Source organism: Anomalospiza imberbis, chromosome 2 (genome assembly GCF_031753505.1).
Source record: "Anomalospiza imberbis isolate Cuckoo-Finch-1a 21T00152 chromosome 2, ASM3175350v1, whole genome shotgun sequence".
Lineage (NCBI taxonomy): Eukaryota > Metazoa > Chordata > Aves > Passeriformes > Viduidae > Anomalospiza > Anomalospiza imberbis.
The window spans coordinates 52,474,653-52,489,581 of NC_089682.1; the positions used below are offsets into that span (position 1 = coordinate 52,474,653).

Below are 14,929 nucleotides of genomic sequence, written 5' to 3' on the forward strand. Positions count from 1 at the left end.
CCCCGCTCGCCTCGCGCGGCCGCCGCCCCGCCGCTCGCGGCTGCATCCTGAAGCAGCGACGTGGCAGGAGGCGGTCGGCAAAGCCCGGCGGCTGTTCCTCCGGGGGAGGAGGTGGCGAGGTGGGTGTCCCCCCGGTCCGGTTAGCCGCGCTCCGGCCGCACTGCCGGCGTGGGACGGACCGTCACCGTGGGACGGAGCCCAGCCCGCAGCTGCTCCAGAGGGGCTCTCCTTCCCCGCTCCTCTCCTCGGCCGGCTCTTGCGGACCCGGGGCCCGTTAACGGGTCGGGCGAGTAACGGCGGCGCCGGAGGCGGAGGACGCGGCTCCGGTGCTCGGTTCCCGCTGTCCTGTGCCTCCCCCGCCGCTGGGAAGCAGCCGGCGCCAGGTCAGCCTTAAGGGGTTGGTCGTGCTCCGCGGCTGTAGCGCTTCTCCTTGCTGGGATGAGGAACACGAGCACTAAAAAAATATTAAAGAAAAATGAGCGTGTGAAATGTTTAATCCTCTTAGCTAGTCCGTATGTCGTAGCTGCGGACTTCTCAGGAACCAGCCTCCTTGTGCCACCTTCAGAGTCCCTGGGTATATATACATCGTTTATCCCGCTTTGTCGGTCCTTGCAACATATCCTTCTCTCAGGGGTGACCTTATTGCTCTCTACCTGAAAGGAGGGTGTAGCCAGGTGGGGTCAGCCTCTTCTCCCAGGCAACTAGCAACAGGACAAGAGGACGTAGTCTTAAGCTGTGCTATGGGAGGTTTAGGTTGGACATCAGGAAAGATTTATTCACAGAAAGGATTTAGATACTGGAATTGGAGGTGATGGAATCACTATCCCTGGAGGTGTTTTAAGGAAAGACTGGACGTGGCACTTGGTGCCATGGTCTAATTGACATGGCAGTGTTCGGTCATAGGTTGAACTCAATTTTTTTTTAAAGTAAGAAAACGATTGTTGTAGAAAAAGATCATGGCTTGTTCTATGATGTAAGCATCTTTGTATAGCATAAAGCAGTAAAATACAATTATTTTGCCTCGTGTAATCAGTTTCTGGAAGTGCTGTTTACAGTGGTTTTTTATCCTGCCATCCAAAGGGCACTGACGGTGAGGCAGCAGGATGAAGTTGGAGTGGTGTAGTCGACTTGCCCTTTGCTCCAAGACAACCAGCCAGACCTTTCTGCTTGGAGGAGTGTTCATTGCATTGGGCTCAAGTCGAATCCTCCTGATGAAGTATTCTGCCAATGAAGGTACAGTTTGGCAATACCCGTGACATACCTTGAATGAGAAAGCGTTGATATTTGGGCTAAAACATACCCAAAAAATCTACTTCTCCACCTGCAGAGTTCTTTGCATAAACATCCTTTTATATTTATAAGGATGTGTTTCTGCACTGGAAAATTTCTGTCTAGCCAGTGGTCTACCATAAAGGTGTAACTTGGGTTGCAAGGTGTATGATCTACCTTTAAAAGATGAGGCAGGTGATTTATTTTATAGCTACCTCTTCAAAGATGACATTGTTGTGTAAGCACTCTTGGCGGTTGATTTGATTGAAATATTTTCCTTGCAACAGGCTTAGGAGAGAAGTGCTATCCTACTGGATAAAGTGCTAAAGCTGGCTGGAATTGCCAGTTCTAAAAGAAGGTTATGTCATCCTGGAAGCTGTTTTTTGTGGGGGTAAAAAATACCATATTGGTCTTTGGGGAAAACCTTCCCATGTCAATTTGTTTTTAAAGCAACCATGTTCTTAAGTTCTTCCAAAAAAGTTCTGCTGTGAACTGGGACCAAATGAGGAAAGATTTCAACTCAGAAAAGAGGCTATTCAGGAAGTCGTATGTCATAAACTTTGAAACATTTATAACTGAAGTTCTGACAAAGCCTTTTGTGACTAAAACTGTGATTGTAAGGGTTAAAATAGATTATTGCTCAAATTATAAATGCTGGAGACAGAAACTGATTGTGTACTCTCTGATTTGCTGGATCCCACAGATAACAAGTATGATTACCTTCCTGCGACAGTGAATATGTGTTCTGAAGTAGTAAAACTGGTCCTATGTGTAGTGTTGGCACTCTGGAATAGGAAAAAAGGTAAGTACTTATGTTTTAAATAACTAAAATGTGTTGACTTTCTAAGATTTGCTGTCACACAAACACTTTTTTTTTAACAATAGGTAACACTCTCCACTTGCCACAGGTTTTGCATTGCAGGTGATTTTTGGTTTTTCTTTCTTTTCTGTCCTCATATAAAAACTATGAGAGATAAACTTAATAGCATTTCAAAAGTGTACAGAACAAATATTTAAATTGGCAGAGGGTGTCAGGCACTGGCAGTTCATGTTAAATTGAACTGTTGGTTTTGTCTACTTTTCCAGAAACAGTCATGGCTCCAGCAAGCTGATAAAATTTTCACCTTCACCATTTAGTACAGACTTACCTAAGACAGTAAATATATTCAGTCAGTGTTTGCTATCATTGCCTACTGCTGACTGCATGCTTTCTGGTTTTCTTTCTTTTTTTTAAATCCAGATGTCTGAGATTTGTTGAACTCAATGTGTTGATGCTTCAGGAGAGGATTATATATCATTGAGTAGTTTTAAATCTATGCTAACAAAGTACTTTTGGCACCAACTGTGGAGTAGTCTAAAGTTTATCACAGTCTTCCTCCTAAAGTTTGTGTCCTGTATACCTAAGTAAATGTCATTCTTTGTGCTTTATCCTTTCTTTTTTCTTTTCTTCCTATATGTTCTCTTTATACCCAGATCATGTGCTGTGGTCTGAAAATACTGAATTCTGGTTTATTTAGTACTTCTGACTTTACTGGCTGACCTTTGGGTGCTCTATGAAGGAATCCACTGTCTGTGTCATTGTTCCTGTTGTAGATTTGACCAATAATCAACAGGAAGTCACGCCCAGTAAGGATGTCTCTGTTGTGTAGGGACTCTGGGGTGCTTTTTTGCTGTCAAAGAATGGTTGACAATGGAATTTCTGTTCCCAGTGGACAAATGCTGTGATGGATGTAACAGGTTCTGTGATATTTTTTCTGCTGAAGCAAGGAGGTGAGCACCACACAGGATTGCTGCTCCAGCTGTGTGTTCTGCCCTGGAACACAGGTTTCTGTGTTGCCAGAGAACTGTGGAACCCAAGGGTTTTCAGTCTAATGGTGTTCCTCAAAAGAGAACAGTGGTACCTATTGTGTTACAAGGGGACGGGCTTTCAATAATAGGAATTATGTCTTTCTTACTGATTTCTTTTCCTTTCAGAAAAGGGTTGTATGGATCAGCTCTCTGAATGTTTTTCCTGGAAGAATGTATGCAATTCCATGAAATGGTCAATTCCTGCCTTTCTTTACTTTTTGGATAACTTGATTGTCTTCTACGTACTGTCCTACCTCCAGCCAGTAAGTATACTTACACCGAATAACATGACTTCTTATGTCTTAGTGGGTAATACTGCTCTTAGGCTGTCTACTGTGGTGACACTGGCAAGGCAAGATGGTAACTGAAGCTGTCTGCTGTTTTATCACAGAAGGAATAATCTGGTACCTTCCCATTCTCTTTCCCCCTGCTCAGTGTTGTACAGCTCAGTTGCACAGATGACTCTTTCTATTTTCTCCATCCAATGTGATTTTAGAAATAGGGTGAAGTGCTTAAGAAGTGGGAGGGTTTTTGGTACTTTTCTTCCTTTGCCTTCTTTAACTCTGTATTTATCTTTCAATCAATTTGTTTCTCTATCAGGTATCTCTATTATTTGAGCTGCACTTTTCTGTGGGTCTTTTACCACTCTGTGTATGTGACATAAAGTGAGTAAATGTAATCTCACAAAGGGAATATTGTAACAGAAACTGAGGAGGGGATGAAGAAAACTGACTTAATTTTCGCATTTGTTTGTTAGCTATGTTTAGGTGCAAAATTTAGTTGGTACTTTCTTCTAGCTACTCTCATCCTTTTGGATGAACCTGCATATGCTCAGGAAATTGTACAGGTTTTGTGCTTGCTTTTATTTTTGTGTCATGATACTTTTTGGTTCAGAATCTATGTTTGCAGTAAGATGGAAACAGATGGTTTGTGCTTGCTATAAAATACTGTGGCTGCCCCTGTTGAACATTAAAAATAAATGGTTTTCTGCCTTCTCTATCAGAATTCCTCTGTAAAATATTGTTCTCTTAGGTGTATATTTCTGCTGGGGACAGACCAGTCCAGAGTCTAGACCGGGACTCAGGTGAAAAAACCTAGTAAAATCAAGAGTCTTAAAATATCTTAAAATAACATGCACAGCTGCTTGGTTCGGTGGTTTGTTGTATTGGGTTTTTTTGTTGATGGGATTTTTTTGTTGGTGGTGGTGATTTTTGGTTGGTAGGGGTTGGGTTTTTTTTGGTTTTTTTTTGGTTTTTTTGGGGGGTTTTTTTGTTTATTTGTTTGTGGGTCACTTTGGTTTGTTTTGGTTTTTAGTTTTAGGAAGGAAATTGAGCTATAATATTTGTAGATGCAAAGCCTGATGCATAGGTGGTTACATAAATATTATTTTTCTCTTAAGAAATTTCATTTGGTTCAGTTAAGCTAATTCTTTGTGAAATTGACAGCTTTTGTTTTACATGCACACACACCCAGACATACTTTGACGCTGTCGCCTCAGAATATGTGCTCGAAGATTCCTCTTTTTAGAACTTTTAGCATCTTTTAATTAGAGAAATTCTATGATGGTTAGCTGAAACTGTAACATTATTATGATAAATAAGTGTTCAAAGAGATAACTAAATATCTCTAACACTATCTCTAAATATCTCTAACACTATCTCTTGATAGTGTACCAGACCATGAATGTGAAATTTGAAGATGCTTAAAAGGAAGATGGCCATACCTGACTGAACTTGGTCATGTGACTCTAAATACAAAGTAGTTTTGGGACTAAGTAGTACCTGGGTGAGCAGCTGCTGGAATTAAAGAGTTGCTTTGGTGAGATTTTTTTGCTTGAAACTTCAGCTATAACTGTTGATACTTTTAATGGCTGAATTTCCTAGGGACTTACCTTTTCAGACTTTGCTTGTGACGTGCAGATTAGTGGCATGGGGAACTTTGAAGTTCATATTCCTTTTCATCTAGGACAGAGATCTCTTGAGGTTTCAGAGAACAAAGTGACTCAAAATTAATTTTTTAAACTATCCTTCTAAAGATTTTGCTCATAATGTTACTGGAGATGTTGGATGGGGGAGCACTGACTGTAAAGCAAAACCAGAGTGTGCATGAAATACGTCTACATTTTGCATAAAGGCTCTTTTTTTCCAGAGTGATTTCTGCCAAATTTCCTTGCTTATTCAATATTTTTTTCCTTCCACAGTGTTTACCTAACATGAATATTTGCTGAGTTTTAATTTTTCAAAGTGGAAAATTAAGATATGTTTTCTTAGGCAGGTGTCTCATTGTCAGTAAGTGTTCAGCTTACTTGAGGGCCTGAGTTGTGCTGTTTCATCAGAATTATTGTTCAGCAGACAGTATGTTGGGATAAAGTGGAATGAAAATAATAAGAAAAGAGTCTATGCTTTTCCTCTGGTGAATGAAAAAGACACTCTATAGCAGAATTGGAAGTGAGGAAATGATGGAAAAATTCAAGAAAAAGTGTGTTTTGTACTCCTGAATCCATATATGCTTGTGTGTAAAATTCTCTAAAAAGGTGAGTTCACTCTGAGGCTCAATGGGACCAAAAACTTCAGATGCCTGGATCTTTTGTACATGTACTGACTATACAGGGCAGTTAATAACAGACAGTTTGCAAAACATCCCCACCCTCAAAAAGAGGATTTTTTATTCCTACTGATGCTGGTGGATTCTGGTCTTTATTGGTAATTGGAGAGTTTAAAAGAGCTTCTCCTTAGTCTGGTGTCCCAGTATAGAGTGTCTAATACAGAGACAAAACAGAAAATCCTTGCCACAAGGAGTTTGCAGCTTGGGATCATGGCCATGGATTAGAGCACTGATGTTATTATATAGTTATTCTGAAATTAAACAGAAACTTCAGAGTTGTCTTCAGTTGTACTTCAAAATAGATTATTTTATTTAAATTACAGTTGCAGTTAAAAATTCAAGCCAAGCACCTCTTTATCTTTGATAAACTCTACATCAAAAGCACTTGGCATAGAAGAAGTTTGTTTTCCGCAAGTGGCTTGTCCAAGTCTGGAATTTCATGAACACTGCAAATGGCACTGAAGCCAGGAGCAGCTTCACCTTGCTTTATTCTTTGCTTATTCTCATTTTGGAGCAATTTCCTCCTTTGTGCCAACACAGCTGCTTTTGCAGATGACTGGTCAGCCCGGCTGGGGAACTGAGCTGACTGAAAACTAAACTGTTCTCTGTTAAGTAGGTTTTTTGTTGTACTGGTTTCCTCACATCTCCATTTCAGTATACCATTCCCACTGCAGTGGAACTTGGGCTCTGTGGTTTCCCTGAGATTTTGAAATGGGATTTGAATATCATTTTACAGGTGTATTATTGTACCATCTGGGTGAGGAAGAAAATTCAGTACCAGTGCTTTTCACTCTGGCACCTTGCAGGATGGTGAACACCTGAAGTCTGTAGGTTTTTGGTGTCCACAGTGTGTCTGGAGTGTAACTTTGTTCCTCTCCTTCTCTTTCAAGGCAATGGCTGTACTCTTCTCAAATTTTGTCATTATAACAACAGCTCTTCTCTTCAGGATAGTGCTAAAGTAAGTAGTATTTGCTAAAGTAAATGAAATCTAAATCTTCCTAGCTTTGATGAAGTTAAACTACATTTTTTCTCTTTGTCTGATGGAAACAGTAATTCTCTTTTCTTGCAACTATACCAGCTTGGAGAGGTGCTTTTGTTTTCTATATCTGAAGGTGTAGGAAATAATATTTTTTTAGGAGTCCCTTCATATGTCTACACATTTGGTCAACTCTAGTAGAAAATAGTTGAAATCATTATTATATAGTAATTGAATGGTAAGTATAAAGCTTTCATTTATACATTAAATATCTTATTTAATGATTGCCAGTACTTCTTAGCAGCCTGTTGAAGTTCTTAATTGAATGTAAACATGGTCTAGTAAGAGGAAATGAGATACATAAGAGTGAAAGATAGAGATGTGTTTGGTTCATTATTCATGTGACAAAAGCCAGACTAAGTGTTCCACTTTGCTGAATTTGTGCTCTTTATAGTATTATTTAGATTCAAAAAAGACTGTCAAGGAAATGGGTATTAACTTTGCCCTGTAAAAGTTGCTTGTGTTGAATATGGCACAAATAGGCCTTTCCTATATGTGTTAATATACCAAAACAGTGCCTGATAATCTGACTCGAAATGCTTTTTCTCATTTTAGTTTTGTCTCTTGTGATGTCACAGTTCACTTAATCTTCCAAATTTTTGATTTTGACCAAGATAAACAGGCTTTTTTTGAGTGGAAAAACAGTATAAATCTAATAGTCTTATGAATTACATTTGTAGATTTATAGGAGTTACCATCATAAAATACTAGAAAAGGGCTCCAAGTCGTAGGGGAAAAGAGCAGTATAGTGAGTGTTTTCCAAAGAAAGATAGTAATTATTTGGATGTCTGTGATTTTTTTACTTTATTCATCAGACCTTTGTTTCCATGGAGACAAGAGCTGCTTTTAAGTTGTTAGGCAATCAGTATCTAGAAATAATGTGATCTTGAAAGGCCTTCCTCATTTCTTCATAATACTTCATTTCTTTGTTTGCCAGACTCAGCCCCCTTTGCCATAGAAAATCATGTTGCATTTTTGCATTTTATAGTATTCTGAAGAGACTTTTCTTTACACCTGTCTGTCTCCTTATCTGTGGCATGATGTCTTTTATATGTTTTATAGATCTGGATGTTCTGTCATTTAATTGATGCTGCTGTGTTTCTAAATTTATTGACTTTTTTGTGTACCAGGCGAAGACTCTCTTGGGTACAGTGGGCATCTCTGGTGATTTTATTCCTCTCCATCGTTGCCCTGACTCGAGGAACTGGAGGCCACCAGCACAGCTTGGCTGCACATGGATTTCATCACAGTATGTTTTTTAGGCCATCTAACCACTGCCTTCTTGCTACTGGACCTGAGGAAGCGTGTGCGGAAAAGGGCAACTGCGCAGCACCAAGTTTCCTTCACAGCTTCCAGTGGAATGTGACCAGTACCATGGCAGGAGCGTTGAAGCCTCTCCGCCTCAGCCTGGGCCATCTGCTTATTCTAGTGCAGTGTTTTGTGTCTGCCCTGGCTAACATCTACAATGAAAAGATGCTGAAAGATGTGGATCAGCTTGGGGAAAGCATCTTCACACAGAACAGCAAACTCTATGCCTTTGGGGTGCTGTTCAATGGGCTCATGCTGGCGCTGCAGGCTAAAGACCGGAGGCAGATAGGGAATTGTGGCTTCTTTTATGGGCACAACGTCTTCTCTGTGGCTCTTATATTTGTCACAGCTTTCCTGGGGCTGTCTGTAGCCTTCATCTTGAAGTTCCGAGACAACATGTTCCATGTTATGACTGCTCAGATCAACACTGTCATCATCACCACTGTGTCTTTCATCATCTTTGACTTCAGGCCTTCTCTAGAGTTCTTTTTGGAAGCTCCTGTAGTGCTTCTCTCCATATTCATTTATAATGCCAGTAAAGCAAGAGGCCTGGAATATGCCACTCTGCGGGAAAGGGGAAAACTCATCAAAGGAGATGCATGGGAGAGGTCAAGTGGGGTAAGGCTTTTCAGTACTTGTCTCCTTTGGTTTCTCTTGTTTCACCTCCCTTTATGCTATGAAATATTTGGAAGAATCAACTTGTGTGTGACTGGACTTATCCCGCAACACCAAAGTTCTGCAATATTTCTTAAAATCTTGGGTATTGCTTTCCATATGCCACTTTTTGAAATCATGAAGCCTAGGTAAGCATTGCTTTTGTGCTGTGATTGGAGACAGTCCTGTGAGCTACTTCAGCTTTGTACAAACCTTTTCTTGAAAGCTTTATAACCAAGAGAGTTTACTTACCCAGGGCATTGAGAAATTGGAATTGATGCCTGGGAAGTAATTGTACCTAAGCAGAACTGGTAAGTCTGTCTGGCTCAGCCCACATAATGAGGAAGTTAACACATTTGATGTTAAGGTTCTTTCTACCATAGCAGTCAAAGATAGCTGAAGACAAAAGGCAATGTTTAAACACAGAGTTTTAACACTGTTAAACACAGAGTTTAACAGTTTTTTTTTCTTGCTATATATTTCCTCCAGGCCTGCTGGTGTTTTTTGTTCTGATTTGAGCAGTGATCTAGTTAGCTAGAAGGTGTCGGGGACGGCTTGCTCTTAGAGCTGTCATCCAGCTGAGCTGAGCAGTCGCCTGATGGGAAGGGTTCGTGTTTGCGCCCGTCAGCCCGCGGGTACGGACGGGCCGTGGATGCCCGTTGTGGCCAGCAGAGAGCGCTGTCCCCACTGCGTTCCAGCAAACATTAAACTTGGAGATGTTTTTCAGAAATTCCACATGGTGCCTCTTTAGGTTGTTGTTTAATGAGCAATAAATAACACAAATTCTTATATTTTTGGTATGCCAGGTGTCATCTATTTTAGCACTTACAACTAAGCATTTGTTGTAGAAACGAATAACACTATGTGAGCATGCAAAGCCAGCTATATCTTGGGCTGCATCAAAAGCAGTATGACCAACTGGTCAAGGTAGGTGATTCTGCCCCTCTGCTCTTGTGAGACCCCACCTGTAGTACTGTATCCAGCTCTGGGGACTTAGATCTACTGTAGCTAGTCCAGAGAAAGATGATCAGAGGGCTGGAGCACCTCTCCTATGAAGACAGGCTGAGAGAGTTGGGGATGTTCATCCTGGAGAAGAGAAGGCTCCAGGGAGACCTTCTAGCATCCTTCCAGTACCTTCCAACCCAAACTATTTTATGATTGTATGGAAGAATGGGCTACAAGCTGTTCTAGGCAGTGAGTCACTAAAAAGTGTTAAAGATGCAGGGAATGTTTTTTATGAGTATGTATTTCCTAAACCTTATAATACACTTGCAAGAGATTTAAATTATAGGGATTACAAGATTTTGCTTTAAGTGATATATTTGAAATAAACCTTAACTTTTTTTTTTTTTTTTTTGGTGGTATAAATAACAAGGTGACTTTTGCTCACATTGCTCTCTTTTGCTTCTGGTTCCCATAGGATGGAGAGGAATTTGAGAGGTTGAACAAACCCAACAGTGACATCGATACAGATGAAGATTCCCTCTAGCATGAGGCTGGCTTGGAGGAGTGCTGTTGCTCACAGTGAGACAGAGTTTATCTTTTATTAGCATAGGGAAGAGTCATTTTTCCCCACTGACAGACTATTTGGAACTGTTTTGGGGCTGAATGTCAAATGTGGATGAGGACAGTATTCAAGCTGTATATATGGAGAGTTGTATTCATTTGTGCCTGTCTCCCAGTATCTGGAGAAATGGAAATCTGGAATGCCTTTGTAGCAGCTGGTGAATTTTACATGCAGCTTACATGGCCTAACTTTGAAAGAGCTTGAATAAAACAAAAGTTTATTAAACAGTATGAATGCATCATTTTTGTGTGTGTGTGTGTTTAGAAAGGCTTTGTGTAGAGTCTTAGTTTGCGCTGAGCCCACTACTGAAAACAAGTATTATGCAGCTACAGTAATGGCCTTCAACATCTGCAGCACTGAGAAAGAGAGTGCAGGTGGCAATATTATCTGGTGTTGTTCTACCTTGGCAGACTGATAAGGTCTTGCATTCATTTTGTAGAGACAGAAGTCATTCTGCAGAGTGCCAGGCATAGTGATCTCAGAATTTCTGTTGAGGCATCTGCTGGATTGTATTTTGACTGAGATGAAAAATAGGTTCCAAATAATTCAGAGAATTTTGAAACAGGCAAGGGAGCAGGGATGCCGATAAGGGATTCCTGGTATGTTCCAAAGCCTCTTCTCAGAGCAATGGAAAAGATGTTGGTTTATAATTTCCTCCCTTCAAAAATGTGTCTTTCATAGTTGAAAGATAGTGTCAGAAGAATTCTTAAGATAAGCAATGAGTTCAGTGTCAGAGCCTCATACCAGAGTGTATAGTAAGCAGTAAGTGATGCATTTCTCTGGACTGAAGACAGTCCTGTCTTTGTTCCTCTCTGCCATCCTGTCCAGGCTCTGTGTATGAAGCTTGTGTGTACTGTATTGATGGCTTATTGCTATATTAACATACCTCCTGTCATTGATCCATCAAGAGGGGCAGCCTGTTTTCATATGTAGCTCATGGTTTATAACTGTCAAGTTATAAATGAATCTAAAATTTGTAATTGTTTTCTGTATTTTTTAGCGTACATATTAAGAATAACCATAACAATTAATTTTATGTTGTTGTTGAGAAGTTTTTTGTATCTAATTTCATTGTGCTTGTATAGCAGGCCATAAGGAATCCTAGTTGTTTGCATCAGAATCAGTTTGTACAGAATGAATAGAAGGTATATTTCAGTGTACATTCCAGAAACTCCATTGCTCTCGTTGGTTTATGATGTTGTATTTTGGGAAATGAAACTTTAAAAAAATCCTCAAACTGTTAAAGGCTTAGTGGCAATAAGACTTCAATTTTTTATTTATTGCATACAGCGCTGCAATATATACCTGGGTTTGTTGCCTTTTTCAGTCACAGCTACCAACTTTAGCAGGTACTTTTAAAAAGAGTGAAAGTACTGTTAGCATTAGATTGCTCTGCATTTATGTGAGCAGTAACATTTTACATGAAGTTCCAAAGACCTTTGCCTTGCATCAAGACAGAACATAGAAATCAGGCATGATCTTGCTTCTAAAGACAGAGCATCAAACCAATGATGAATATCTTAAAAAACATGTTTGACCTTTGTGCCTGAAATATCTGCATCAAGAGACAGGAAATATGGAAATGACTGATCTTCAGCTATTATAAAGTGCATTTAGTTCTTGCTTTCAACTCTTGTCCTGCTTAATGATTTTCCTTTCTGTAAATTTCTCCAGTGCCATCATGCTTGACTTATTTGCCAAAGTCTAGACTGCACAAAGGTATTGGTTATATGACTGTTGATCCATGTTTTTACTCATGCTGCGAATTTGGTTCTGTCTATCATGTAGAAATCTTTCTGTTTTCTTCAGGTTGGAGGTCTCAGTGAGATTATGTTGGATGGCCAGGCAGGTTTCTTATTATAATGAAGGAGAACTGTATATCCCCTTTGCAGCAGCAGGAATGTTAACTGATGTCTTAAAATGAGTAAGGATTTGCATCCACTTAGCAGTAACATAGGGTAGATAGTAAATCAAAGCATAACATGCAAATATTTGCAGCTGTGCTATCCATGGCAATGGTAAAATTCAGTGTATAGGTGAGATTTGTTAGAGGAAGTGACTGTGAACAATTGTCAGCTGGAGAGCAGCCCTGGTGAGCAAGGGGGAGCAATTCTATGAAGCTACATATTTCAGACAGATCATGTGAAATCTCACTTGATTAAGTATTTCCACTATATGGAAACTACTCCATTTTGGAAAGCTTAACTTACATTCACTCAAAATTACAATAGGGAATTTTATGAGGATGTTTTTGGAGAGCAGCATTAGTTTGGCACATAATCTTTAATGAATACATTGGGCAGAGTGCTCATGCTAAGCTTTGATTTAGAGCCCAGATTCACAAATCTTTGAACTTAATTGCTGCTGAGGGTGTTATGTTCCTCCCTCCAGGTTTGAGGAAATAGTTCACAAAACATCTGAGGAAGAGAGGTGTGTTTGTGTTTCTCTTGCCTGTAACAAGTCAATTAAAGAAGTATTTATTTTGGTTAATATCATCTATTTTGTGAATGTAGCAGCTTCAAAGACAGACTGTGGATGAAAACAGCCCTCTTGGAACTGAATCAAATGCCATAAATATGTATAAGAAAAAAGATTTTCTGTATCATGTAGAATCTTCCCACTAAGGTATGTTGAAATAGGACCTTAATCTCAGTAAGTCTGTCCTTGGAGTGATGCTGCAGGGATAGATCCAGTGATCTGGATTTGATTTGTTTTGCCAAATGAAGTCTTCATTTGGAGAAATGTAACTCCTGAACGCTTATAGCCTGCAAGATAACTACATGTTGTCGTTGAAAGAATATTTTGGCTTGGTGCTCCTTCTGGCTTTGCTTTTAGTTTTCCATAGGGAAAAGTGGGTTGCAAAATCAGGATTTTAAATCATTGCTATAATGTTCTGGTGATTTTGTATAATTTTGTAATGAAGGCAGAAATAGGCACCAGAATGTAGAATAATGCAGAGTCTTCTACAAATTCTTTCAGTATTTGGATGTGTAGTTTTGGTTAAGAGCCCATCCCTACCTCCCTTTATAAGTGGACAACTTGTTTGGAGTTGTCTTTTTAATGCAACTCCCACTGAATGCCTTGGCTGGGTTTGGTACTTGCACAATTTGAATTTCAAATGGGGGTATAAAAAAAGGCCATTTGGATCAGGTGCTGCGCTATTTTTAATGTAAGTTAACCCTTGCAGCACAGGACATTTAATTAATGTGATTTGTAGTGTGAGTTAAAAGGGCTTTCATTTAAAGACTTTACATGAAAACAGGATTACAGGAAAGTTTAAACAAACACCTTTAAGAAAATGCTCCAAGCGGGTGTTTCTGTATCCAGGAGGTGCCTTTTAGGCATCTGGTATATTTTCCTCTGCTTTTGCTTTAGGCAAGGAAAGTTAGGCAGCTGACCTTGATACAGTGATGCAATGAGCTCTTGTTTTCTAAAAGTGAGCTACAGGACATTACATTTTCTTCTAGAAACCCTTCCATCCTGTGATTCTTTTTGGTTTTTTTAATTTCTGTGTCCACTGCTTTCAGCTGTGGAAGTGCTATCGTCACTGAGAGCTCAGAAGCTCTCTGCAGGCAGCAGTCCTCTCAAAATCATTCTGTTAAGTGCCTTCCCCCAATTAGCTCCAGTCACCTGAGAAAGGTAAGTCAGGAGCTGTACCCAGCACTGACTAGACCTTGTGTTAGGGAGGGCAGCCTGCCTCAGAGAGTGACCAGGATTGTAAAGCTAAGGCCTTGTGACCATTTGTCTGCCTTTCTGACATTCAGAAGGGCAAGTAATGCCTGACCCTTTGTGACTTAAATTTTTAAAGAAAGCATCTAGTTTTGAGTGAACTTGTTGCTTTAGCCAGTTTTGTTTTCATCCAGGGAAAAAAAAAAAAATCAGGAAAATGCTAGAAGTCAAAATGCAGAGCATGCTCTCCCTGTTCCCGTGCTATTTCTCTGATGGCAGTAGCCAGTACCAGTGCCCTGTTGTGTGCATCTATATGTAATGTGCACCCACATCATGGATTATAAAAAGAAATGTGACTGGTCAGGCACATCTTTGACATCAGAAGTGACCAATGTGCCATTATAAAGGCTGACGTGGTATCTTCATTAAAGATATTCCATCATCTTTCTGCTGCATCTTTAATGTTTAGAAATCTAACCCAAATGGCTAGAAAACATGACTATGCATGGTTGAAACCATGGCCATGCATGCTGTTCCTGCCACTGGTTTCAGTAGGGTAGGGTGGTGCTCCAATGTCTAAAGACATCAATGAGAAGGGAGAAAAAAACCCATTTCTGAAAGTGTGGCAGAAATAGAGATGGTTTAGCAGATTAAATTAAGTTCAAATACTTTTATAAACATTTAATCCAGATCACTTTATAGGCGAGGGTATGAGAAGAAGAGGTAAAAGAAAATTTGAAATTTAGAGTAACAGTTTAATTAAAAGCATTATTATAGAGAGCTAGTTACAACTCATTGAAAATATACTTGAATGAGATTTCTTTTTCTGATTAAAATAATGCTTTTCAAATTTCTGTATTTCAGACAGTGCTAACCCTGGTTAGTGTTTCCACTTAGCTCTCATTAACTTGGATTTAACAGTGAGGTGGGCAGGACCTAAGAGAACAGGGACCCCAACTGAAAGAATAAATAGC

General features: G+C 39.8%; 1 protein-coding gene and 1 long non-coding RNA gene across 5 annotated transcripts; one reads left to right on the forward strand and one right to left on the reverse strand.

The window, feature by feature from the left end:
- Positions 1–938: 938 nt before the first annotated feature.
- Positions 939–2,541, reverse strand: LOC137468867 (uncharacterized). Its single transcript, XR_010996220.1, has 2 exons — positions 2,418–2,541; positions 939–1,261 (listed from the first exon to the last, which is right to left on the reverse strand). It is a non-coding gene; the product is annotated as an uncharacterized lncRNA (long non-coding RNA).
- On the forward strand, positions 1,097–10,516 carry SLC35A5 (solute carrier family 35 member A5). 4 transcript variants are annotated; one of them, XM_068181036.1, is made up of 6 exons: positions 1,097–1,233; positions 1,973–2,071; positions 3,244–3,380; positions 6,612–6,679; positions 7,888–8,683; positions 10,140–10,516. In XM_068181036.1, exons 1-6 carry the CDS (start codon positions 1,104–1,106, stop codon positions 10,206–10,208), a joined length of 1,299 nt encoding a protein of 432 aa, XP_068037137.1. In that variant the 5' UTR covers positions 1,097–1,103; the 3' UTR covers positions 10,209–10,516. The 4 variants fall into 4 exon arrangements, with proteins under 4 accessions (XP_068037137.1, XP_068037138.1, XP_068037139.1 ...); XM_068181037.1 differs by having other exon boundaries at positions 9,526–10,170; XM_068181038.1 differs by lacking the exon at positions 1,097–1,233 and having other exon boundaries at positions 1,973–2,070; positions 3,242–3,380.
- The last annotated feature ends 4,413 nt before the right edge of the window (positions 10,517–14,929 follow it).

Bases quoted from the DNA above. Each gene is read 5' to 3' on its own strand.
- SLC35A5 (XM_068181036.1), top strand. From the start codon at position 1,104: ATGAAGTTGGAGTGGTGTAGTCGACTTGCCCTTTGCTCCAAGACAACC. The intron at 1,234-1,972 runs GTACAGTTTGGC...TGGATCCCACAG, and splicing joins GAAGTATTCTGCCAATGAAG to ATAACAAGTATGATTACCTT. The intron at 6,680-7,887 runs GTAAGTAGTATT...TTTGTGTACCAG, and splicing joins CTCTTCAGGATAGTGCTAAA to GCGAAGACTCTCTTGGGTAC.